This window comes from Prionailurus viverrinus, chromosome C2 (genome assembly GCF_022837055.1).
Source record: "Prionailurus viverrinus isolate Anna chromosome C2, UM_Priviv_1.0, whole genome shotgun sequence".
NCBI lineage: Eukaryota > Metazoa > Chordata > Mammalia > Carnivora > Felidae > Prionailurus > Prionailurus viverrinus.
The window spans coordinates 93,827,398-93,852,422 of record NC_062569.1 but is presented as its reverse complement, the minus strand read 5'-3'; the positions used below and the strand labels follow the sequence as shown (position 1 = coordinate 93,852,422).

Sequence of the window (25,025 nt, the reverse complement as noted above, 5' to 3'; positions counted from 1 at the left end):
CTTCTGGCACCCTGCTGTCCTCTGGAACTCTATACTCTCAAGTTACCTACCCATTCCCTTCTGTTCCAGTTTGTCCAAGTGGGTGGCACAGTGTCAAAGAGAGAAAGGACCTGCTTGCTGTTGTAACCACCCTGCTTGCAGTTGTAACCAACCTGCTTGCTGTTGTAACCAACCTGCTTGCAGTTGTAACCAGGGCAAAGTGAAATTAATATCTTCCTTAGAATTGCTAAATCCAGCCATTTTCCTACCTAAATTTTGACTTTTTAAAAAAGTTTATTTATTTAATCTCTACACCCAACATAGGGCTTGAACTCATTGACCCCAAGATCAAGAGTGTCATGCTTTTCCAACTAAGTCAGTGGGTGCCCCTGAATTTTTACTATTAAGGCATCACAAACCAAGTGGATTCCCTAATTTTCCACAAAGTCATAATTATTTGAGTTGGCATATAGCTAGCAACACCTGAATAATAAATAGCAAAGTAATAATAACTACAGTTTTAAAGCCTAGTATAAGCTCACATTATATTTTCTTTGCTTTACTTATATCATCTCTCTTTTTTTCTATCAGTTGCCCCATTTTACAGGCAAGTGATTTGAGTCTGAGATTATGTTAACTGCTAGCAAATTCAACTCTGGTCTTCCTGACTATAAAGCTTTCACCACATTATTTGTACAAACATACTTCACTTTTAAAGTGGACTAATATAAAGCACCAGCAAAAAATTTTTTTCTCCTCACACAGCTATAACTCATAAGAGACTCAGTTATAATTAGTAAGTCTGGGAAGCTGGGTGAGCATCTTGTGTTGAGCATTATTCTTTACTCTCTTTGAAAATTTCCCCGGAAAAATGTCACAGCTGACTCCGTATTACAAACCAGGGGCAGATCTCTTGGAAAAGAAAACATGGCTATGAAAAATACCATCCTCAGGCATCTTAGGGAAGGAGCACAGAAAATGAGGGGAAGGTTCTAGTTTCCTTTTTTTTTAATTTTTTATGTTAGAGTGTGTGTGTGTGTGTGTGTGTGTGCGTGCGCGTGCATGTGCATAAATGCATGCTCAAGTTGGGGAGGGTCAGAGAGAGAGAGAGAGAGAGAGAGAGAGAGAGAGAATCCCAAGTAGACTCCATGCCCAGTGCAGGGCCTCACTCAGGGCTCAGTCTCATAACTGTGAGATCATGACCTGAGCCGAAATCAAGAGTTGGACACTTAACCAACCGAGCCACCTAGGCGCTCCAGTTCTAGTTTCTTAATATGACTCCTGTAGTAACCACCTTGTCTTCGAGAGACATTTTAAGAAACTGAGTAAACAACTGATAACTAAGCTCTTTCTCTACCTGAGCAGCTGGAGGTGTAGAAAAGGAAGCTGACCTCTAGCTCTCTGGAGCACCCCTGCCCTGTGGTCCCAGAATGCAGGACTGAACCCACTGTTCACAAGTGCCTCACCAGTCCCTGGATGAGTCCTGATGTGTTGCACAAGGGACGTTAATTGCAAGTCTCTTTTTGATTTGGTTTGATACAGATGTTTGAAGGCAAGGAAAAGCGACTAGAGTTGATCCAGGAGCTGCGCACCAGCCATGCGCTACAAGAAGATGACAGGCTGCTGAAGAAAGCTGAGAAGCAAGTGACCCTGGCCTTACAGCGACAGAGGAACTTGCATGAGCACAAGGTTGTCTCCTGGATTTTTATTATTGCACAAGTGGCATTATAATAATAGTAAATGAAATGACAAAAAAGAAACATTCCCCCCAATCCCATCACTCTATCACAGTCAGCACTTTGGAACAATGCTGCTGCAGTCCAGAAATGGAATGGGCTATGCCCTCACTGAACTGAGCATGATCTTATATTTGCAAAAAAAAAAAAAAAAAAGAAAAGAAAAAAAAACCCTTCTAAAAAATATTTGGTGACTCTACCAAATATAAAATAATAAATGCAATAAAAAAAGACATGAGATTTATTTTAAAATATCAGCACTTTTGGGTGTTGGAGCTGTACATAGCTCAGGCTGGTTAAACTGCATATTAAATATGTTAATATCATGGTATTCTGTGATGTCATCAGTGTCACCTGACAACAGCTGGTAATTGCAGCTCTACCCCAACAACTGTAAATGTTTTTCCTATTTTCTTCTGGCATTTGTCTATATAGAGAGTTTTTAATGGTGCTGACTACAGAGTGGACATACTTTTACTATCTCTCCCACTAATCCATAAATCAATATGAAAAAGAATCAATTTGCACAGTATAGTGCTATATGAAAGTGAAGTTAGTATGACCCACCCTTAGTAATGCACATTAATGCTTGTGCCGTGTGGAATTGGGCACAAATGGTAAGCAGCTTAGAAATGAGTACATTATTGCTTTTACATGACATCAGGCTTGTGGATGGTCTCAGTTTGGGGGAGGAAGGAAAAAAGCCACAGGCTGTGAGACCCAACAGAGGGACCAGAGAAAGAAGAGCCCTGCAAATGATAGAGCTGGGATGCACTTCTGTTCAGATGGGAACACAATGTCCTGGAAGACCCAGGAACTGGATGGAAAAGTGCCCTGTAGGCTTTTTCCTACTCTGTTTCAAAGATCGTTCTTAATGACTTTCAAGTTATTTAAAAGAATAAAAAGTACCACAGTTTTCTACTTTCATGTTATTCAGGATCTTAAAATTCCCCAAACTTGTGTCAAAGGATGAAGCATTAAAAAATTAAAAGGTATCTGAGTGAATATCTAGGGGACACCATTTTATTGAACTCCCAAAAAAATTTTTAAATAAAAACCTTAACATTTCCTTTCATGTCTGGGAAGATAGAAGCACTTTACCTTCTGGATAAAAATGAAAGACAAAAAAACCCAATTTGTGTGGATACTAATAGAAATGTTTTGCTAAGTCCTCCTCATAATTTGAGGACTATAATCTATCAGTGACGGACTGAGCAATCCACTTTCTCATGTCTAAGTTTGTATCCTAAGTTTTCATAGTAAGAACACTTGGGATGGGGCTGGCCTAGTGATAATAAACACTGAGTGCATTCTGAAAGTGAAGTGACCAAGAGTTCTGGCTAGTCCAGCAACCCTCCTTACAAATCATCGTGAGTAGTAGAATTTGTATCATTAAAAATGTTTTTCAGGTGTCACTGGTTGAAAACCATTTGGCTGGACTGGAAGGAAGGGTTCTGGCAGACATGTTTGACTTCCTGTCCAAAGAGCTGGTGAGACTACAGGAAGAGAGGAGGATCCATGCTTTTGCCATGCTGGCCGAGCGGCAGCGGAGGATGCGAGAAGCTGAGGAGAGTGGTCGGCGCCAAGTGGAGCAAAGGCGCCTGCGGGAGGAGGACCAGATATTTAAGGAGGTAAGTGGGGCAGCTGGATGTCTGGAAGCTGCTTGTGTGTATGGAGCTGAGTCAAACCAAATGAAACTCATGATATGAAATGCCTTTTGTTTTTGTTTTTCATCGCGTTCTACAAATACGTATTGAGTTCCTGCGATATGCTAGGCACAGTTGGAAACCAGTCATGGTCTCTTTTCTTCTAGGGCTTAAATACTTAGATAACATGCAGTTATGTGTAGAATTAGAAAATATAGTAAGCTTCATGAAGGAAACATATGAGGCCCAGTGACGCATTTTAAACGTTACTCTGCTTGCTGTGTGGAGAACAGTTTGGACGGAAGACAGAGTGGGAACAGGAGATCAGGAAGGAGGCTCTTGAAGTAGTTTGGGCCAATGAGAAACAGGAAGTCAAGGAAGATGTATAGTTTCTGGCTTAAGTAACTGGGAAGATGATGGTACTATTTCCGAGTGGAATTAGTGGAATTAGTTTAGGGGCAGGGGTGGAAACAGGAAGTTGATTTATATTAGGTTCGAGACATTCTAGTGGAGGTGTCATTTCAGCAGGTGGATAGACAAGATGGAATTTAAAAGAGGTTTTGGCTAGAGATATAAACAAGAGGGGCATCTGGGTGGCTCAATTGGTTGAGCCTCCAACTCCTGATTTTGACTCAGGTCATAATCTCACGGTTTGTGAGATTGAGCCCCATGCCAGTCTCCCTGCAGATAGCAGGGAGCTTGCATGGGATTCATTCTCTCTCTCTCTCTCTCTCTCTCTCTCTCTCTCTCTCTCTCTCAAAAAAAAAAAGTAAATAAACTTAAAAGAAAAAAAGACAAACTAGGGTACCAGGTTGGTAAATTAGAATTCTGACCAACGCATAATGAGCAAGATATAAATTCAAGATATAAAGTCAATTGAGCATCTCACTATTGATTTTGTCTTAGGTCATGATCCCAGGGTTGTGGGATTGAGCCCCGCTTTGGGCTCTGCACTGAGCATGGAGCCTATTGGAGATTCTCTCTTCCTCTCCACCCCTGCCCCTCCTGACTCATGCTCTCTCTAAAAAAAAAAAACATAAAAAAATATAAAAGCTCAAGTGTTAAAATTGGAGGGGATTTATGAGGAAGATTTCTTTAAAAGGGACTGTGCTGTGCTATCCCCCTGCCAACACACACAGACACCAAAATACACCCAGAGGTTGGTTTCTTTTTCTGTAGTCACTGGAGAGCTTTATAAGTATTCTTCCATTTAGGGTGTCTGACCCCCTAGGAATGGAGAGGAGGGGAGCTGGGCTAACCAGATGCTTTGGAGGTGGACACAGATGAGGCTGTATGGGTGGCCAGCACACCCAGAATATGTCAAGGCAAAGGCTGTGTGAGAGTTTCCCTTGGACTAGATGTGGGACACATGGGACAGAGAGAAAGAGCAAACTTGGAACATGAAGAATTTCTTGTCCAGGAGGACTGTCTGAATTGTATGTGTGCATGCTTTTGAGCTCCTCAGTTAAAAAATATGCATCTGTTTGAGATCTTATTTGATCTAAGATTTTCAGGATTTACCCAATTCTCATAGAATTAGGATTGATTTGTGAATAGTATTTTCTGTGTGGATTTCAATTTTTTTTTTAACCAAACAGATTGCTCTCCTTCTATACAACTTAAGTTTTGAGTTGCATGTAGTCAAGTGCAGCTTTTTAACTGGAGTGGCAGATCATCTATAATGTGTATGAGCCTATAATCCATATTCTAGCCTCCTACCATCCTAACACATTTTGCTTCAAAAAGAGTTGCTTTTTGAGACTTAGAAATTATCGGCAAAACTTACTGCCCCTACCTAATATCACTAAGGAAAAAACAGCTGGAATGAGAAGAATCAACCTGGGGGTGAGAATAAAAAGGAAAGGGGCACAGAAACCAGTATGCTCAAAAACACAGAAAGGAAGAAGGACGTAAGAGCTTCAAGGAAGGTAGTTCTAAGTGGGAATGAGCCCAGGAAATGTCAGCCATTTCTAGGAAGGGTTAAGATGACCCTCCCAGCCTGATTTAAAGACCATTTATGTAAACAGTATATCTATTTGTGGACCTCAGATTCAAATACCATCTATCATTTAAATTCCTAATATCCCTTCATATGGCCCTTTTAAAGACAAATATGCTTACACATAAATATACCAAAACCCAGAAATGTATACATTAAGTATTTCCAGAAAAATAACATATATTGAGAAATGTAGATACAGAAAGTCATAGACTCATATTGAAGCACAGACACATGTTTGCATGCACATATTCAAAGACATTGACAAGCACAATGCAGGGTATATAGTATTAACAAAGACATGGAGAAACACATGTAAATGCACATACAGCCACCTATATGTTTCCTTTTTCATTTAAGCACATACAAACACAAACGGGTCCAGAAACTGACACATTTATAAAGATACATGTAAACACACAAGTGCGTATACTGCTAGAGGTGGGCCACATTAAACCTGCCACCTCTGATCTGTTATAAGACTCACCTGTATCATTGGCTTCCTGAAGAAGACTGTGAGCTCCATGAGAGCAAGCATACTGTATATCCCTTGGCCTGTTCCACAACACCAGCATAGATCTCTGCACCTAAGACAGTCAGCAAATATATTTTGGTTGGTTGTTTGCTTGGTTGATACTGTATTAAACTGGTCATTGGGTCTCATCCATAGGGAAGGTCTAGGGATTTAAGGTTATGGACTTGGTGTTTTACAAGCATAGGTACACTAAACATTACATACTCAGAGTCCTGCTGCAGTGCCACTCAAGAAAAACAGGGACTGAGTTGTTACTGAGTCCCAAAGCATTATCTCAGGTGCAAAGAAATATTCAGACACAAAATAGAAAGGTATCCTTCCCCCAAAAAGCTCAAAATCTGTTGAGACAGAATGCATATAAAACTAAGTATGGCACACTTGATTCTTATGATACTTCCTGTGCATCTACCGGTAAAACAGACTAAACTGAACTGTACTGTTTACAGTTGCATACTTAAGGAGCAAAACTGTAGAGAAGTGGGAGTGTTTTCCATAAAAGCATGAGTGGAAAGGGGCTGTGGTCAGGAAGAACCAATAGCAGCCTCCTAGAATTCTCACAGTGGCTGCGTGGGTACTGGATTTACCTTAATTCGTTACACTGTACATCTATCACTGTGCATTTTTCTAAATGTGTGTTCTATTTCACAATTTCAGAAAGCTTAAAGCAGCAGCAGTCCAGGGTATGATAGTTCAAAAATTCATCAGAGTTCCAGGATCCTTGTAGCTTTCTGCTTTTCTGTCCTTAAGGCATGGCCTTCATGGCAGTTTAAGATGATTCCTGGTTCTCCGGCATTACATCCCCATGAAATGAGAAAAGAAAAAACAAATTCCCTTTAAGAATCCTTCCTAGAAAGTGCACAAATTATTTCTGCATGTACTCCCTCAACCAGAACTACAGGAACTAGGAAATATAGTCTTTATTCTAGACACTTGTTGGCTCACAGGCTCTGTTATGTAAGAGGAAGGAGAGAAAGGACGTTGGGAAATACCTCTTAGTCTCTGCCACAGCCAGGCAGTTTGATCAAGTCACACTGCTGGTGAGAATAAAGCCAGGATCCAAAACGGGGTTATTGACTGAAGCCAATGATCTTTCTGCAGTGTTGTACTGCCCACCCTCAGTAAGACCCATAATTCTGAAATGGGATAGATGGATAGGGGCTGCCAAGAATGGGCAGGTAGGTGGACTAGAAACAGACTGACCAGAAAGTTAAAAAAACAAAACAAAACAAAACAAAAAAGGAAATGATCAACCAGGGGACTGTTGACTTAACGAACAAAATAGATGTGCTAAAATTAAAAAAAAAAAAAAAAAAGGTCAACCAATGTTCGTGCATTTTTTGGATCTTATTTACTTATTCCTGTTCTCGGTAACGGGGGTATTTTTGGTTTTGCAGGTGGTTAAAGTTCACCAAAGTACTGTAACTTCCTATCTGGAAGACATAATACTGAATACCGAAGAGAATACTGCAGAAGAACAAGCCAGGGCAGAAATTGAGAAGATGGCTGAGGAAATCAATGACATTGCTTACGAAATGGAGAGCCGGTTTGTACCAAGAGAACAGATGGCAGAATGGATAGTCTATTTGCTGTTACTCATACATATTCTTCAAGAGCTTATGATTTTACCACCAAGGAGAAACAAGTATATAACTCCTGTTTCAGTGTCCATTGTTTTAACTGCATAACTCTTCAGAAGTCAACATGCCTGGACCTTTGTATGGCAGGAGTACTAGAAATAGAGTTTTCAGTTATCCTCTGTAGTCTGGATCACTTCCATATTAGTTACTTTCAGAATATCACAGAGCATGAAAGCAATGTGAATAAGTATGTGCAATATTACTTCACCCCAAAGTTTTTGGCTTCTTGTATAAGTTATATCTCTAACATTCCCTTTCCGGCAAGCAGGCTAAATGGAGGACAACGTCAAATCTGAATTTGCATGGAGTTAACAACCCCATCAGGAGTGTAAGATTTCAGAGTACTTAATCAAGGAAAAGGCAGTGATGGGATTTGAACAGTGGAGGTTCTTATACAAGCAAGAAAAAACTGAGTATAAATCAGTAGCTCAAGTAAGGCAACAAAGGAAATAATTTTTTTTTTTTTAATTTTTTAGTCGAACTCAGCTTCAGTCAGAGGAGATTGTTGCTGAGTTGGTTTACAGTTTCCTGATCCCAGAGGTCCAAAAGGACTTTGTCAAAGAAAAAGGTAAGCCGGGGGTGAATGGGTGGCTCAGTCGGTTAAGCATCCAACTCTGGATACTGGCTCAGATCATGATCTCACACTTTGTGAGATAAGCCCCCATCTTGCTCTGTGCTGACAGCATGGAGCCTGCTTGGGATTCTCTCTCCCCCTCTATCCTTGCCCCTCCCCTGCTTGTTCTCTCTCATTAAAAAAAATTTTTAAGAAAAAGGTAAGCCACTGTAAGTGCTTCACTTTATGATTTTTTAAAGATATAAACTATTTTCAATATCCCGAGATTTAAAATAAGTATCACTGAATTTTCTTATTTTAGAGCTTGTCAAGTTTTCTTCATGCTGATTCCAGAAGACAACCATCTCTAGTATAGATGGGGTGCAGTTCTTGTTAGTGTGACAGACCATCAAAAGCCAAACCTTCCTTTAAGAGGAACTTCCCAAGTTCCCAAAAGAGGTGTATTTTATGATTTTATCTTTTTAAACATAAAGCAAATGTGGGGGTACCTTGGTGGCTCAATCAGTTAAGCAGCCAAGTCTTTATTTCAGCTCAAGTCATGATCTCATGGTTGTGAGATCGAGCCCCACATTGGGTGTGGAGCCTGCTTAAGATTCTCTCTCTCCCTCTACCCCTCCCCAACTTGCATGCACTTTCTCTCAATCAATCAATCAATCAATCAATAAAAGTTAAACATAAAATGGGCGCCTGGGTGGCTCAGTCTGACTTTGGCTCAGGTCATGATCTCACGGTCCGCAAGTTTGAGCCCTGAGTCTCCCTTTCTCTCTTGCCCCTCCCCTGCTCATACTCTCTCTCTCTCAAAAATAAAACATTAAAAATTTTTTAAAAATAAATAAATTTAGGGGCGCCTGGGTGGCGCAGTCGGTCAAGCGTCCGACTTCAGCCAGGTCACGATCTTGCAGTCCGTGAGTTCGAGCCCTGCGTCGGGCTCTGGGCTGATGGCTCAGAGCCTGGAGCCTGTTTCCGATTCTGTGTCTCCCTCTCTCTCTGCCCCTCCCCCGTTCATGCTCTGTTTCTCTCTGTCCCAAAAATAAATAAACGTTGAAAAAAAAATTTAAAAAAAAATAATTTTAAACATAAAGCAAATGCTGACAATATGGGATTTTCAAACTGTAGTTGCCATTTGCAGGTGGGACACATGCAAGGTTGGTATTGGAAAATTGGGATGCTTGAAGGTCCTAAATCTACTCTGCTGCTCTGCCTGTACTACAGATGTCTTCTCTTTTTTTCCAGGACTGTATCCAAGTATAAATATCTTATTATTTGTCAAAAGAGGCATGTTTTGAAGATTGATGCTTGTAGTCAATAGAGAAGGGGAAAAAATTTTGTCTTACAAAGAGAATACTCTTCTGGAGCTTTTAGACTATTGGTGCCAGTTTATCAGAGAGGGGTGCAACCAGACATGTATTTATCTGAAATGACTTACAGGGAAGATGACTAGGTAGGAAGATCCTAAGCTCACCCTGTCCCACAGATACACCTAGATAACACACCCATCAGTGTAAATAACCCAGAATATGACCTGAAAACTGACAGAACGGACTCTCCACAGCTAAATGTGGAGAAGAGACCACATCAAAAATGGTAGAAAGGGTGGAGACATGGTCAGGAACCAAACTGACCCATGAGACTGTCCATAGGTGAGACACTGCAAATGTGCAGAAAGGAGAGGAGCAGACCCCATACCAGGTACCCTAGGGAAGGGGGACCCACAGTGGGAAAATGAATCCCTATAACATTTGACTTTGAAAACCAGAGGGGCTTAACTTCACACATTTTATAATCAATAGGGCTCAACACCTTTAAAAATCAGTGGCTTAGTTCTAGGAGAGCCAGAGAGCAATAGGAAATAGTCTCCACCCTTAAAGAGACAGCATAACATACAGCCCCACTGAAATACAGCATAGAAGCAGCAGTCTGAATGTATGGGAAGATTTATTTACTAATCTCGTAACATGTGCTGGGGGCAAGGATCTTTAGGATCCAAAAACAAAAGAGCTGACGGGTGCCATTTCCCTCCCTCAATCATTCCCTTCCTCAATAAATGGACACCTATAAGGACCAGCACAGCATACACACTCTTCACTTAGCTTGCTGACAACATACCCCACCCCTGTGTTTTCCTGTGGATTCACCTTCTCCAAACTGTTTCACTCAGCAGGAGTCCATCGAGAGTAATGCCACAGACCTGGCATTGTACAAGCAGCCCCAATGGGCTAGCACTGCTCGACTGACTCCTATTCCAGAGAGAGGGGAGGATGACCACACACACACCAATCCAATTGTGGACCCAGCAATGGGCAGATGTGGTCTGACTGCAGGCCTCACCCACCCAACAAAACCCCCCCAGGGGTCAACCCAGAGAGAGCACCCTGCAGCTCCAGCAAACATCTGAGCTGACCCAAATCAAGCCCAAAGCAACATCAGACTGGCCAAATTACAACAGAGGGACCAAACCCTGCCCACAACAGGCAAAAAGAGCCATTGCAGATGACTGGACTAGAGGCAAACATGACTCGGACACAAAAGTAGGGCACATGCAACACACATAGGAGATACCCCTGAAGCACCAGGTTCTGGTGAACATGGGACAATTGCACTGCAGGGCACTATAGGGCTTCTTCTTTGTAAGGCCACTACTTTCAAGAGCAGGAGATACAGCTGACTTTCCTAACACAGAGAAACACAGAGTTAGACAAAATGAGGAGATAAAAGAATATATCCCAAATGAAAGAACAGGACAAAATCACAGCAAGTGAGCTAAAGGAAAGGGTGAAAAGCAATATGACTGATAGACAATTAAAAGTAATGGTCATACCAATGGAATAGAATAGAAACCCCAGAACTAGACCCACAAAAGTATGGCCAACTAATCTTTGACAAAGCAGGAAAGAATATCCAATGGAAAAAGACAGTCTCTTTAACAAGTGGTGCTGGGAGAACTGGACAGCAACATGCAGAAGAATGAAACTAGACCACTTTCTTACACCATTCACAAAAATAAACTCAAAATGGATAAAGGACCTGAATGTGAGACAGGAAACCATCAAAACACTAGAGGAGAAAGCAGGAAAAGACCTCTCTGACCTCAGCTGTAGCAATTTCTTTCTCGACACATCCCCAAAGGCAAGGGAATTAAAAGCAAAAATGAACTATTGGGACCTCATGAAGATAAAAAGCTTCTGCACAGCAAAGGAAACAACCAACAAAACTAAAAGGCAACCAACGGAATGGGAAAAGATATTTGCAAATGACATATCAGACAAAGGGCTAGTATCCAAAATCTATAAAGAGCTCACCAAACTCCACACCCGAAAAACAAATAACCCAGTGAAGAAATGGGCAGAAAACATGAATAGACACTTCTCTAAAGAAGACATCTGGATGGCCAACAGGCACATGAAGAGATGCTCAACGTCGCTCCTTATCAGGGAAATACAAATCAAAACCACACTCAGATATCACCTCACGCCAGTCAGAGTGGCCAAAATGAACAACTCAGGAGACTATAGATGCTGGAGAGGATGTGGAGAAACGGGAACCCTCCTGCACTGTTGGTGGGAATGCAAACTGGTGCAGCCACTCTGGAAAACAGTGTGGAGGTTCCTCAGAAAATTAAAAATAGACCTACCCTATGATCCAGCAATAGCACTGCTAGGAATTTACCCAAGGGATACAGGAGTACTGATGCATAGGGGCACTTGTACCCCAATGTTTATAGCAGCACTCTCAACAATAGCCAAATTTTGGAAAGAGCCTAAATGTCCATCAACTGATGAATGGATAAAGAAATTGTGGTTTATATACACAATGGAGTACTATGTGTCCATGAGAAAGAATGAAATATGGCCCTTTGTAGCAACATGGATGGAACTGGCGAGTGTGATGTTAAGTGAAATAAGCCATACAGAGAAAGACAGATACCATATGGTTTCACTCTTATGTGGATCCTTAGAAACTTAACAGAAACCCATGGGGGAGGGGAAGGAAAAAAAAAAAAAGAGGTTAGAGTGGAAGAGAGCCAAAGCATAAGAGACTCTTAAAAACTGAGAACAAACTGAGGGCTGATGGGGGGTGGGAGGGGGGGAAGGTAGGTGATGGGCATTGAAGAGGGCATCTTTTGGGATGAGCACTGGGTGTTGTATGGAAACCAATTTGACAATAAATTTCATATATTAAAAAAAAAAAGTAATGGTCATAATGTGCTCTTTTCCCATGGGAGCCCAGTGTACAATGGCTGCAAAGAGTACCTCCTTGGCAGTGTGTGATTACATAGCCTGTTGATTGTATGGGTGGCCCTAAGGGACCTTCAAGACATCTCAGATGGCTTTAGCATCAAATACATCCCAAATTTTGGCCCCTGGGAAAATGGTAGACTCAGCACTCTTGAGAACCTCAGCAATGCCCTCTCCTTATTCATGCCCACCAATAAATCCTACTACTTGTCAAAAATAAATTAATGGTCATAAAGGTACACAGTGGAGTGGAGGACCTCAACAAGGAGAGAAAATATAAAAAAGAACCAGAGATGAAGAACTCAATAACTGAAATAAAAAGTACACTAGAGGGGAAAAATAGTGGACTAGAGGAAGCAGAAGAACAGATTAGTAGTCTGGAGGACAGAGTAATGAAAAGCAAGCAAACTGAACAGGAAAGAGAAAAAAGAGTGATAAAAAAATGAATATAGGTTAAGGGAACTCAGCCATACCACCAAACATAATATTCACATTATAGAGATACAAGAAGGAGAAGTCAGAGAAAAGGGGGTGGGAGAAGAAAATGTTATTTGAAGAAATAATAGCTCAAAACTTCCTGAATCTGGGGAAGGAAACAAAAATTCAGGAGGCACATAGAGCTCCCCCCAAAAATCAACCCAAAGAAGGTCAACACATAAAAATTAAAATGCAAAAAGTAGTGATAAAGCAGCAAAAGAAAACAGTTACATATAAGGGGAATCAAATAGGGATATGAGTTATTTTTTCAGCAGAAGAAGGACCAGAAGGGAGGCATGATATAAGAAAAATGCTGAATGAAAGAAAACTGCAACCAAGAATACTGTATCCATCAAGGATTTTATTCACAATAGGAGAGAGAGTTTCCTGGACAAATAAACGTTAAAGAGGACTCCTTGAGTGGAAAGCAAACACCATAAGCAAGAGTAAGAAAAGTAGGAAGCACAAAAGCAGTAAAATTAAGTACATCTATAAAAATCAGTCAAAGGACTCACAGACATAAAACATGACACCATATACCTATGATGTAGGGGGAGGAGGAGTGCTTTTAGAATGCTTTTAGAATGGGTTCAAACTTAAGCAACCATCAATTTAATATGGAGTGTTATATGCATAGATATATATCAACCTAATGGTAACAACAAATCAAAAACCCGTAATAGAGGGGCGCCTGGGTGGCTCAGTCATCTAGGCATCTGACTTTGGCTCAGGTCATGATCTCAGTTTTTGAGTTTAAGCCCCATGTTGGGCTCTGTGCTGGTGGCTCAGAGCCTGGATCCTGCTTCATATCCTCTCTCTCTCTCTCTCTCTGCCCTTCCCCCATTCATGCTCTGTCTCTCTCAAGAATGAATAAACATTTAAAAAATTGTTTTAATAAAAAAAACAGTAATATGCAAAAAATAAAGAGAAAGGAATCTAAGTACATCTCTAAAGAAAATCAGCAAACCATGAGAGAAGAGAGTAAAAAAAAAGGAACAGAGAAGAACAATAAAAATAACTGTAAACAAGTAACAAATGGAAATAAGTACATACTTATCCATAATTACTTTGAATGTAAATGGACTGAATATTCCAATCAAAAGGGTGATGGAATGGATAAAGAAACAAGATTGAGCCCCACATTGGATATAGAGATTACATAAATAAATAGCTTTAAAAAAAAAAAAGGCCCATCTATATGCTGCCTACAAGAGACTCATTTCAGACTTAAAGATATATGCAGATTGAAAGTGAAAGTATGGAAAAACATTTATCATGCAAATGGAAGTAAAAAGAAAGGTTAGTAGTACTTGTATCAGACAAAAATACTTTCAAAGAAAGACCAGGGCACCTGGGTGTCCAGCCAAAGCATCCAACTTTGGCTCAGGTCATGATCTCACAGTTCATGGGTTCAAGCCCTGCATTGGGTTCTGTTCTGACACCTCAGAGCCTGGAGCCTGCTTTGGATTCTGTGTCTCCCTCTGTCCCTGCTCTTCCCCCACTCATGCTCTGTCTCCCTGTGTCTCTCAAAAATAAACGTTAAAAAAATGTTTAAACAAAGACTATAACAAGCTACAAAGAAAGACACTACTTAATCATAAAGGGGATAATCCAACAAGAAGATACAACGATTGTAAATAGTTCTATACCCAGCATGAGAGCACTCAAATATGTGAAGAAGCTATTAACACACATAAAGGAAGTAATCAATAGTAATAAAATAATAGTAGGGGACTTTAACACCCCACTTACAACAATGGATAGATCATCAAAACAAAATCAGTAAGCAAACAGGGGGCTTTGGATGATACATTGGACCAAATGGATCTAAGAGACACTCAGAACTTTTCATCTTAAAACAGCGGAATACACGTTCGAGTGCAGATGGAACCTTGTCCAGAATAGATTACATGTTAAGCCACAAAATAATTTTAAAAATTCAAAAAGTTTGAAGTCATACTTCTAGTCCAACTACAATGTTATGAAACTAGAAATCAATCACAAGAAAAAATCTGGAAAGAACACACCTAGATAGAGGTTAAATAACATGCTACTGAACAATGAATGGATCAGCCAAGAAATTAAAAACTACATGGAGACAAATGGAAATGAAAACACAATGACCCCAAATCATTGGGATTCAGGAAATGCTGTTCTAAGAAGGAAGACTACAGCAACACAGGCCTACCTCAAGAAGCAACAAAATCTCAACCTAACCTTACACCTAGAAAAATAACAAACAAAACTCAAAACCAGTAGACAGAAGGAAATAATAAAGATTAAAGAAGAAATCAAGGAAACCAGGAGCTGGTTCTTTGAAAAGATAAAAAAAAAAGTTGATAAACTTTTAGCCAGACTCAACAAAAAAAAAGAGAGAGAGAGAGAGAGAGAGAGAATGGTGCACATTGGTGGCTTAGTTGGTGAAGCATCCAACTCTTGATTTTGGTTCAGGTTATGATCTCAGGGTCATGAGATCTAGCCATGTGTTGAGCTCTGCCCTGTGCATGGAGTCTGCTTAAGATTTCCTGTCTCCCCTTCTCTCTTTCCTCTTTCCCCACACTGTCTCTCTTAAAAAAAAAAGGGGGGGGACTCAAAATCAGAAAAGAGAAATAACAACTGAAACCACAGAAATACCAAGAGTTAGGAGAATATTATGAAAAATTATATGGCAGCAAACTGGACAACATAGAAATGGATAAATTCTGAGAAATATATAACCTTCCCAAACTAGATCAGGAAGAAAAATTTGAACAGACTAATCACCAGCATGGTAGATTGAGTCAGTAATAAAAACAAGCCCACAACAAACAAAAGTTTAGGACAAGATGGCTTCACAGGTGAATTCTAGCAAACATTTAAAGAAGTGTTAATACCTATTTTCTCAAACTATTCCAAAAAATAGAAGAGGAAGGAAAGTTTTCACATGTATTCTATGAGGCCAGCTGTACCCTGATACCAAAACCAGATAAAGACACTACAAAACAAGAGAACTACAGGCCAATATCTCTGATGAACATAGATGCAAAAATCCTCAAGAAAATATTAGCAAACCAAATCCAATGACACATTAAAAATTCACCATGATCAAGTGGGATTTCTTCCTGGTGGTGGTTTGGTATTTGCAAATCAATTAATGTGATACATCCCATCAACAAGAAAAAGTATAAAAGCCATATGATAATTTCAATAGATGCAGAAAAAGCATTTGATGAAGTAGGGCATTCATTCATGATAAAAACCCTCAACAAAGTAGGTTGGGCAGAAACATACCTCAACATAGTAAAGGCCATGTATGAAAAATCCACAGCTGACATACTTAGTGGTATAAAACTAAGGGGCCCCTGGGTGGCTCAGTCGGTTAAGCGTCTGACTTCAGCTCAGGTCACGATCTCACGGTCCGTGAGTTCAAGCCCCGCGTCGGGCTCTGGGCTGATGATGGCCCAGAGCCTGGAGCCTGCTTCCAATTCTGTGTCTCCCTCTCTCTCTGACCCTCCCCCGTTCATGCTCTGCCTCTCTCTGTCTCAAAAATAAATAAACGTTAAAAAAAAAAACAATTAAAAAAAAAAAACTGAGAGCTTTCCCGTAAATTCAGGAATAAGACAAGGATGTCCACTTTCACCAGTTTTATTCAACATAGTACTAGAAGTCCTAGCCACAAGCAGTCAGACAACAAAAGAAAAGGCATCCAAATTAGTAAGAAAAAGAAAAACTTTCACTATTTGCAGGTGACATGATAATATATAAAGAAAAGCCTGAAGACTCCACCAAAAACCTACTACATCTGATAAATGAATTTGGTAAGGTTGCAGGATACAAACCCAATATATTATTTTATATTTATTAAAAATGAAGTAGCAGAAAGAAAAATTAAGAAAACAATCCCATTTACAATTGCACCAAAAAGAATTAAAAATCTAGCAATAAACTTAACTAAGGAGGTGAAATACCTATACCCTAAACACCTTAAAACATTGATGAAAGAAATTGAAGAAGACACAAAGAAATGGAAAGACATCCCATGTTCATAGGTTGAGAGAACAAATATTGTTAAAATGTCCACACTACACAAAACAATCTACATATTTGATGCAATCCCTATCAAAATACCAATCGCATTTTTCACATAAGTAGAACAAGTAATCCTGAAATTTGTATGGAACCACAAAAGACCCTAAATGGCCAAGGCAGTCTTGGAAAAGAATAAAACTGGAGGTATCACAATCCCGGATTTCAGGATACCCAAAACTGTCAGTTACTGGCACAAAAAAACAGACCCATAGATCAATGGAGCAGAATCGAGAGCCAGAAGTAAACCCATGATTATATGGTTAACTAATTTTTTATAAAGGAGGCAAGAAAAAGTCTCTTCAACAAATGGTGCTGGGAAAACTGGATAGCTACATGCAAAAGAGTGAAACTAGATCACTTTCTTACACCATATACAAAAATACACTCAAAATGGATTAAGGACCCAAATGTGAGACCTAAACCCATAAAAATTCTAGAAGAGAGCACAGGGAGCAATTTCTCTGACATCATCCAAAGCAACATTTTTCTACATATGTCTCCTGAGGCAAAGAAAATAAAGCAAAAATAAACTACTGGGACTACATCAAAAAAAAAAAAATCTGCACCATAAAGGAAATATTCAACAAAACTAAAAGCCAACCAACTGAATGGGAGAAGATATTTGCAAATAACATATCTGATAAAGGTTTAGTATCCAAAATATCTAAAGAACTTTAACAACTCAACACCAAAAAACAATCCAATTTTAAAATGGACAGAAGACATGAACAGACATTTCTCCAAAGAAGATACACAGTTGGTCAATAGACACATGAAGATGCTCACATCACTAATCATCTTGGAAATGCAATTAAAACCATGGTGAAATATCCCCTCATACCAGTCAGAATGGCTAAAAAACAAACAAAAACAAAAAACAAGAAACAAGTGTTTGCAAGGATGTGGAGAAAAAGGAACCCTCTTGTACTGTTGATGGGAATGCAAACTGATGTAGCCACTGTAGATGACAGTATGGAGGTTCCTCAAAAAAATAAAAAATAGAATTACCATATGATCCAGTAATTCCACTACTGAGAATTTACCCAAAGGATATGAAAACACTCATTTGAAAAGATATATGCACCCCTATGTTTATTGCAGCCTTATTTACAATAACCAAATTATGGAAGCAACCCAAGTGTCCATCGATAGATGAATAAAGAAGATATGGTGTATATCCACAATGGAATATTACCCAGCCATAAAAAAGAATGAAATTTTGCAACAACATGGATGGTCTAGAGGGGATAATGCTAAGTGATATATGTCAGCCAGAGAAAGACCAACACCATATGTTACATTAGAACAGAACAAATGAACAAAGAAAAAAAAGTAAATGGATTTCTAAATATAGATAACTGATGGTTACCAGTTGGGAGGTTAGTGAGCAAATGGGTGAAATAAGTGAAGGGGATTGAGAGTACATGATGTGATGAGCACTGAGTAATGTATAGGATTGTTGAATTACTATATTGTACACCTGAAACTAATGTAATACTATATTAATTATGGTGGAATTTTTTAAAGGTAAAATGATCTTTGTAAGCCTCAAATATTTACAGTCAAAAAAATGAAAAAAAAAAAAGAAGTGAAATAACACCTCCAAAGGTTTCTGTGTTGTGTAGGAAAATTCCGTACAGGTTTTGGTATAACATTTCATACCACCTAATGGGGATAAAGGAATGGTGGAGTGCTAATGCATTTGAAGAGAACAAGAAAATATCTTATTTTCCCATTACATAATTGTACTATAATTTTTAAACCAGTACCCTCTGTGATAAACATTTAGTTTGTTTCACTGTGTTTTCCTATACGAGCAGTGCTATAATCAACATATTTTACATATATCCTGGTCATGCTTCTGACAGTAAATTCCTAGCAGTACAGCACTGGAAATAGGATATGTGCATTTTAATTTTGCTAGATACTACCAAATTGCCCCCACAAAAAGATTGTTCTAATTCATATTCCTGTCAACCGTGTAGAATAGTGATGATAACAATATTTCATTTTCAGATAAAGTAATATTTCTGTGTTACCTGATAGAAGGGATCATGTGTTTTCTAGATCTTTAAGAAAATATGCAACTCCTTTTTATTTTTCCTAGGTCCAAAGGTCAGCCTGCTTCAAGTCAATTCTACCTGAGGGAATTGAAAGAGGCAGGGAAATAGTGTGTTTAATAGTTACTAGTTTGTGACTCTCTCCCCTAGCTTCTCCAGGCTCTGAGGGAAAGAAGCTTAATTATTTAAGTGACTTATCTCAGTTTCTTACACCTACAGTAGCTGTAGGTGTATTCTCATTTTTCAATTATAGAAATTAGTGCTTAGAGACATTATATGACTTACAGATTTGAACGATGGTCTGTGTGACTCCAAAGTACCCATTCTTTCAACCATAGTACTGTGAAGGGTAAGTTGCTGTGTGATTTATCCTATGTAAACTCACTGATACCTGCATAGCACAGAATCCACAGTATTTCTTACTGTCCTTCACTAGCTGTAGGATTTGGGGTAAATTACCTAATCTCTCTGTGTCTCAGCTTCCTCATCTGTAAATGGGGATATTAATAATAGTCTCTTTTAGGGTTGTGCGGTGGTTTAAATCAATATATGCCAACTGTTTAAAACAATGCCTGGCATCTAAGGGAAATGGGATGCTTAATGTACTAAATCTTAATAAATATTCTTAAGATATGGAGCTGGGACCGCCTTATATAGCCATGGGCTTAGAAACTCATCGTCACTTAACAGGTATCCCCCATATTAGGAACAAAAGTTCAGAGAGAAGTATGAGACAAGTGCTCTACCTCTAAGTCATTTACAATCTAGTTAAAAGACAAAATGGAACTCACATCAAGTGCTTCAGTGCTGCATGATTTGTATAAACTCAAGTGTGGCAATGGTAAATGTGGCTGGCAGTCAGAGGAGACTTCTGGAGGAGCTGGGACCTGAGTTGGGCTTTGAAGAAAGGGTTGGATTTGGAGCACAGATATTCCAGATAAGCGAAGCTGAGGAGGAAGGGAATAGAGGCAAGCCTGGTGGGGAGGGATATAGTGAGACTGAACTGGAGGGTGGGTACAGAGGGGCAGCAATAATAAACTTTGGATCTTGGAGCATCTGGGTAGCTCAGTCGGTTAAGCGTCTGACTCTTGATTTTGGCCCATGTCATGATCTTGCCATTTGCGAGATCAAGCCCTGCGTCAGGCTCCATGTGCTGTCAGTGCAGAGCCTGCATGGGATTCTCTCTCTCATTCTCTCTCTGCCCTTCTCCCACTCATGCTGTGTTCTCTCTCTCTCAAAATAAATAAACTTTAAATAAATAAACTTTGGGTCAGGTTACCTATAGAAGGTATACTTCTAAAACAGCAGTTAATTTTCACTTAATCCAATCAGCCTTAAGTAAGGGAATATGTGGTTTACAAAATTGTCATTTCTGTCACTGCCTTCTTGAAAGTCTCTGGGAATGACTTTGTTCAGATTTTCTGAGTAAAAATTTTTGTCACTTTGGTACAGTGAGGAACGCACAGCAGAAGCATATCCTTGCAGCCCATCAGATCATCCACAGACACACAGAAGCCATGCTCAAAAAGAATTTTGTTGAGCAACAGCAAGACGAGGTCTCAGACACTGACCAGTTACTAGAGGAAGAAACTCAAAATGAGAAAAACAACTAAGGTGAGTTTGATTTTTCATCTGAAAGGAAGCAGAGAGGAAGAGAGGCAGCATCATTCAGCTCTCTGCTATACTCTAAAAACCGTAATGTGGAAAGATTGTCCTCTGTTTAAGAAAGTGAAACACTCCCATTTTAATTGGCCCATTCCATCTAGGTTATGGAATCTGCTATTGAAATTATTAGAGAATAGAGTTGATATTCTAGCAACTGGACTCTTGTGACCAGAAAAGAGGATTCTGTTTTATTTTTTGAGTCCTCATAGTATATGATGGTATTCCATCATAAATAAGCTGTAAAATGTGTCTGTGTAAAAAAAAAAAAAAAAAAAAAAAAACAAAAAAACAAAAAAAACCCTTATGGAGTAGACAAACTACCTATCCTATCATGCTAGTTGTAAGCATAGCATTAGGCAGAGCCTGCCCAATTCTAGCCCACCAGGAGTTGGTCTAGGCTCAACTAAGCATTCCTAGTCACAAGGCAATCGTTTGATACGATTTGAGTATCTATCTATCCAGAAAGATGCAAGACAGGAACCACAGCTTCAAGCAGGGCAGCATCTGGTATTTCTCTTCCTATGGAAGCTCTTGCCAAATCCACATAGAAGAACACTAGCTATTTTCTTTAGTCCCCTGCTTACAAAGCTCAGGTGCAAGGAAAAGAAATTCACATTGGGTAGATGCAGGACCTGCCTGGTTTACATGCCTCAGGGGCCAGTATATCTTGTAACGATTCCATAGGCATAGTTTCTAGGGTCCACCTGATGGATTCATCTAGTCAAAGAAGTCAGCACACAAACCTGTGGTTTCCTATTAGGTATTAATAGTTCATTTATAATTCCTTCCAGTTAGATGCTAGTTACCAATCAGGGGTCAAGCAGTGTTACTTAGTAACATATTTGAGACAAACTGTCTTACCGAATTACTAGGAGAAGTGTTAGAGAGTCAGTTGAAAGTAAAATTCTCATGAGAATTTTTATAAGAAAGGAAGTGAACCCTTTGCCTATACCTTTTTCAGCCCTCCTCTGATGGAAGCATGTCATCTGCTACTTTGGCCTGAGGGCATGCTGTCAGGATAGGGAAGGCACAAGGCTTAGGGGCACATTTGAGCCTGGCGTTCAGAAGGTTTGAGTGTTGACCAGCTCTGCCACTAACATAATCTTATATAATAATTCCCTTCACTACAGGTTTGCCTGCACTTACATGACCAACAGACCATCTGCAGGGGAATCTATTGGGACCTGAAGTTTCAACCAATGAGGATCATGGAAGGAATGTTGAGATGAGGGGGCAGTTAAGAATGAAAGCAGACAGAAAGCAGATAAAGGACTCTTAAATACCTAGCTATGGCTGTAAATTATTGCAGAAAACCTTTTGTTTTTAATTAATAATGAAATAACCTCTGAAATCACTGAAGATATAAACCATGTATTTACATGGAATGTTATCCATACATCTATATAATATAAATTCAAGGACCATAGCATTTTGCCTATCTTATTATTGTGATAAAATTACCCTTAATGTTTGGATAGTCATTTTTCTTACATGTAAATTTAATATTATTAATAATTTACATAATTTAAATTAAATATGTGTGCATTTACTTCTGAGTATAAAGGATCTCTTTACTGCTTTATTACATGTTTAGAACAAAGGGGCATGTGGTGGCTCAGTCGGTTAAGTATTGGACTCTTGATTTCGGCTCAGGTCATGATCTCGCAGTTCGTGATTTCAAGCCCTGCATTAAGGTCGGCACTGACGGTGAGGAGCCCACTTGGGATTCTCTATCTGCCCCTCCTCCATTTGTGCTCAGTCTCTCTTTCTCTCTTTCCCTCCCCCCACCTCTCTCTCTCTCTCAAAAACAAACTTAAAACAATGTTTGGAACATGATGTTTAGTTGCCCCCATAGTATGTATTACTCTCTCTCCTCTGTCAGAAGGAGGGAAGGACAGATGTGAGATTATTTAATAATGCTTAAGGATGTAGGCGTGGACTGTTGAGTTAAAAATATTTTTAATTAGCTTGAAAACAATGGAGACCTAATAGTGAGGAATTGCTGGGCAAATATCTAGGAGCAAAATTCAGAGAGTTGGTTCTGGCATTTAGAGCCACTTTTTTTTTCTCCCCTGAGGGAATGTGCAAATTCTAGAAAATTTGGCTGAAAAGCTGAGTGAATCTTTCCCCAGCTTTGTAAAACTAAGGGGACAAAAACTGGAGTCATACTGGAGGCCCTGGTAAGCCTCTTCCATTTAGGTTGGACTCTAAAAGGCTGTGTGCCAGTAGTAAGGATTAATTGGAAATAACTGTCCCTCACAAAGACTACAGTTTAGCTTCCAGTCATCTGAATGCTCCAAAAAAATCTCAGTTGCAGAAATTGAATTAAAGAGATCATTGATTCCTGTTGCTTCAGAAAACTTGTCAGAAACAAAACTTAAATTCTCTTTGTAGAAAGATGACATCATCCTAGACCTCTTTTCAAAAACAGGTTTTTATATACAATTTCCAGTATATGATCAAGGATATCCAGGTACATGAGAACAAGCAGTAGCAGAAATTATAGGTAATAGAAACAAACCTAAAGGGATCTAAACTAGTGGAATTATTAGATTTAAAAATAACTATGCTTACTACTATGGACTTCTAGCCTCCAGAATTTTGAGAAAATAAATTTCTATTGTTTTAGCCACCCAGTCTATGTTGTTATGGCAACCTGATCTAAGACAGATTTTGGTGCCAGGAGTGGAAAGCTGCTGTAACAAATAGTTCAACAATGTGGAAGCAGCTTTGAAACTAGAGAATGGCCAGAGGCAGGAGAGTTGTGCAGTATATACTAGAAATATGGATATTAAGGGCAATTCTGGTAAGGTGTCAGACAGAAATAGGGAACGTGTTACTGGAAACTAGATGGAACACAATCATTTATAAAGTGGCAAAGAACTTGGCTGAACTTTGTTGTAGTGTTTTGTGGGAGTAGAACTTGTGAACTGTGAAATTGGATAGTTGGTTGAGAAGACTTCTAAACAAAGTATTGAAGGAGTGACTTGGTTACTCCTGACTGCTGATATAGTAAAATATTGAAGGGAGATGAAATGAAGAAGGAATTATTAAACAAAAAGGAATAAGAACTTGAAGGTTTGGAAAATTCGCAGTCTATCCATATTTCAAAGAAATGAGAAAGTGTATTCTGAAAAGAACATTAAGGGTGTGGTTGAACAGCTATTTGATAAAGAGCTTATAGGATTATAAGAGTAGGAATACTGCCAGTTTGAACTGAAGGAGATGGAGGCAGGATGAAATGAAGGAAGGCTGTCAGACCTCTTGGCTTTGACAGGATGAACCGATAGAGCTACTATGAGGCAAAAGTACACAATTCTTCAAACAGTTTCAACAGGTCAGATGGCCTTGATGTAGAACCCTAAGAGTGGGACCACCATGGGACCTGATCCAGGCAGAGGTGCAATGATAGGACCCTCACCAAGAGCCAGGACAATGGGACACAGCAGAACCAAAGCATTGGGCCATCCTCCTGATCCATGGGAGTAATGCTGCCATCCCCACAGACCTAGAAGGCAGGACATTGAGGCAGAGAGGATTAATTTCAAGCTTAAGAATCTGATAGGATTTGTCTAGCTAGGCTTTGGACTTATTTGGGACCCATTACTTCTTTCTTCTTTCTGATTTCTCCCTTTGGAATGAGAATATCTATTCTATATTTGTTCTGCCATTATATTTTAGAGGTACATGACTTATTCACAGCTGGAGAGGATTTTGCCTCAGGATGAATCATACCTTGACTCTCACCCATACCCAATTTGTGATTTAGAGGATATTTAGATGAGATTTAGTTGATGCTCTAATGAGTTAAGACTTCGGGGGCTATTGGGATGGAATGAATGTATTTTGCATGTGAGAAGGACATGAATTGGGGGAGGGGAGGGCTGGGGTGGAGTGCTATGGACTTGTGTCCCTCCCAAATTCAGATGTTGAAGCTCTAACCTCCAATATGATGACATGTGTAGATAAGGACTGTGGGAGATAATTATGATTAGATGAGATCATGAGGGTGAGTCCCCCATGATGGGAATGATGCCCTAATAAGAAGAGACACCAGAGAGCTTGTTTTTTCTGTTTTTTGTTTTTTTCTTTTTTTCCGTGCCATATGAGGACATGGCAAGAAGGCAGTGATCTACAAACCAAGAAGAAAGTTGGCCCCAGAAACCCACCATGCTGACATCTTCATCTTGGACTCCTAGCCTGCAGAACTGTGAAAAAAATAAATTTCTGTTGTTTAAGCTACCCATTCTATGGTATTTTGTTATGGCAACCTGAACTAAGACATTATGTGTAAAGAGATAAAAATCAATATTGAAATTTTCAAGAGAACTGTAAATGATAAAAATGATAAAGCAGATTTGCAGAAAATAATTCTAGAATCTAAAAATACTGTAGTTAACATGAGAAATTCAAT

The 25,025-nt window shown here is 39.4% G+C and overlaps 1 protein-coding gene and 1 non-coding gene across 4 annotated transcripts in view; both read left to right on the top strand.

Moving 5' to 3' along the window:
- Positions 1 to 24,811, top strand: part of CFAP91 (cilia and flagella associated protein 91) — an 81,418-nt gene extending 56,607 nt beyond the window's left edge. For all 3 annotated transcript variants that reach the window (XM_047876490.1, XM_047876488.1, XM_047876489.1), the window contains 6 exons: positions 1,522 to 1,668; positions 3,125 to 3,346; positions 7,290 to 7,438; positions 8,009 to 8,100; positions 20,399 to 20,560; positions 21,742 to 24,811. In XM_047876490.1, coding sequence (XP_047732446.1) covers positions 1,522 to 1,668; positions 3,125 to 3,346; positions 7,290 to 7,438; positions 8,009 to 8,100; positions 20,399 to 20,559 — 771 coding nt within the window. In that variant the 3' untranslated portion in view covers position 20,560; positions 21,742 to 24,811. The remainder of the gene's footprint in view (positions 1 to 1,521; positions 1,669 to 3,124; positions 3,347 to 7,289; positions 7,439 to 8,008; positions 8,101 to 20,398; positions 20,561 to 21,741) is intronic.
- Positions 12,293 to 12,426, top strand: LOC125175873 (small nucleolar RNA SNORA70). The gene has a single exon (XR_007156035.1). It is a non-coding gene; the product is annotated as a small nucleolar RNA SNORA70 (small nucleolar RNA).
- Positions 24,812 to 25,025: the final 214 nt, after the last annotated feature.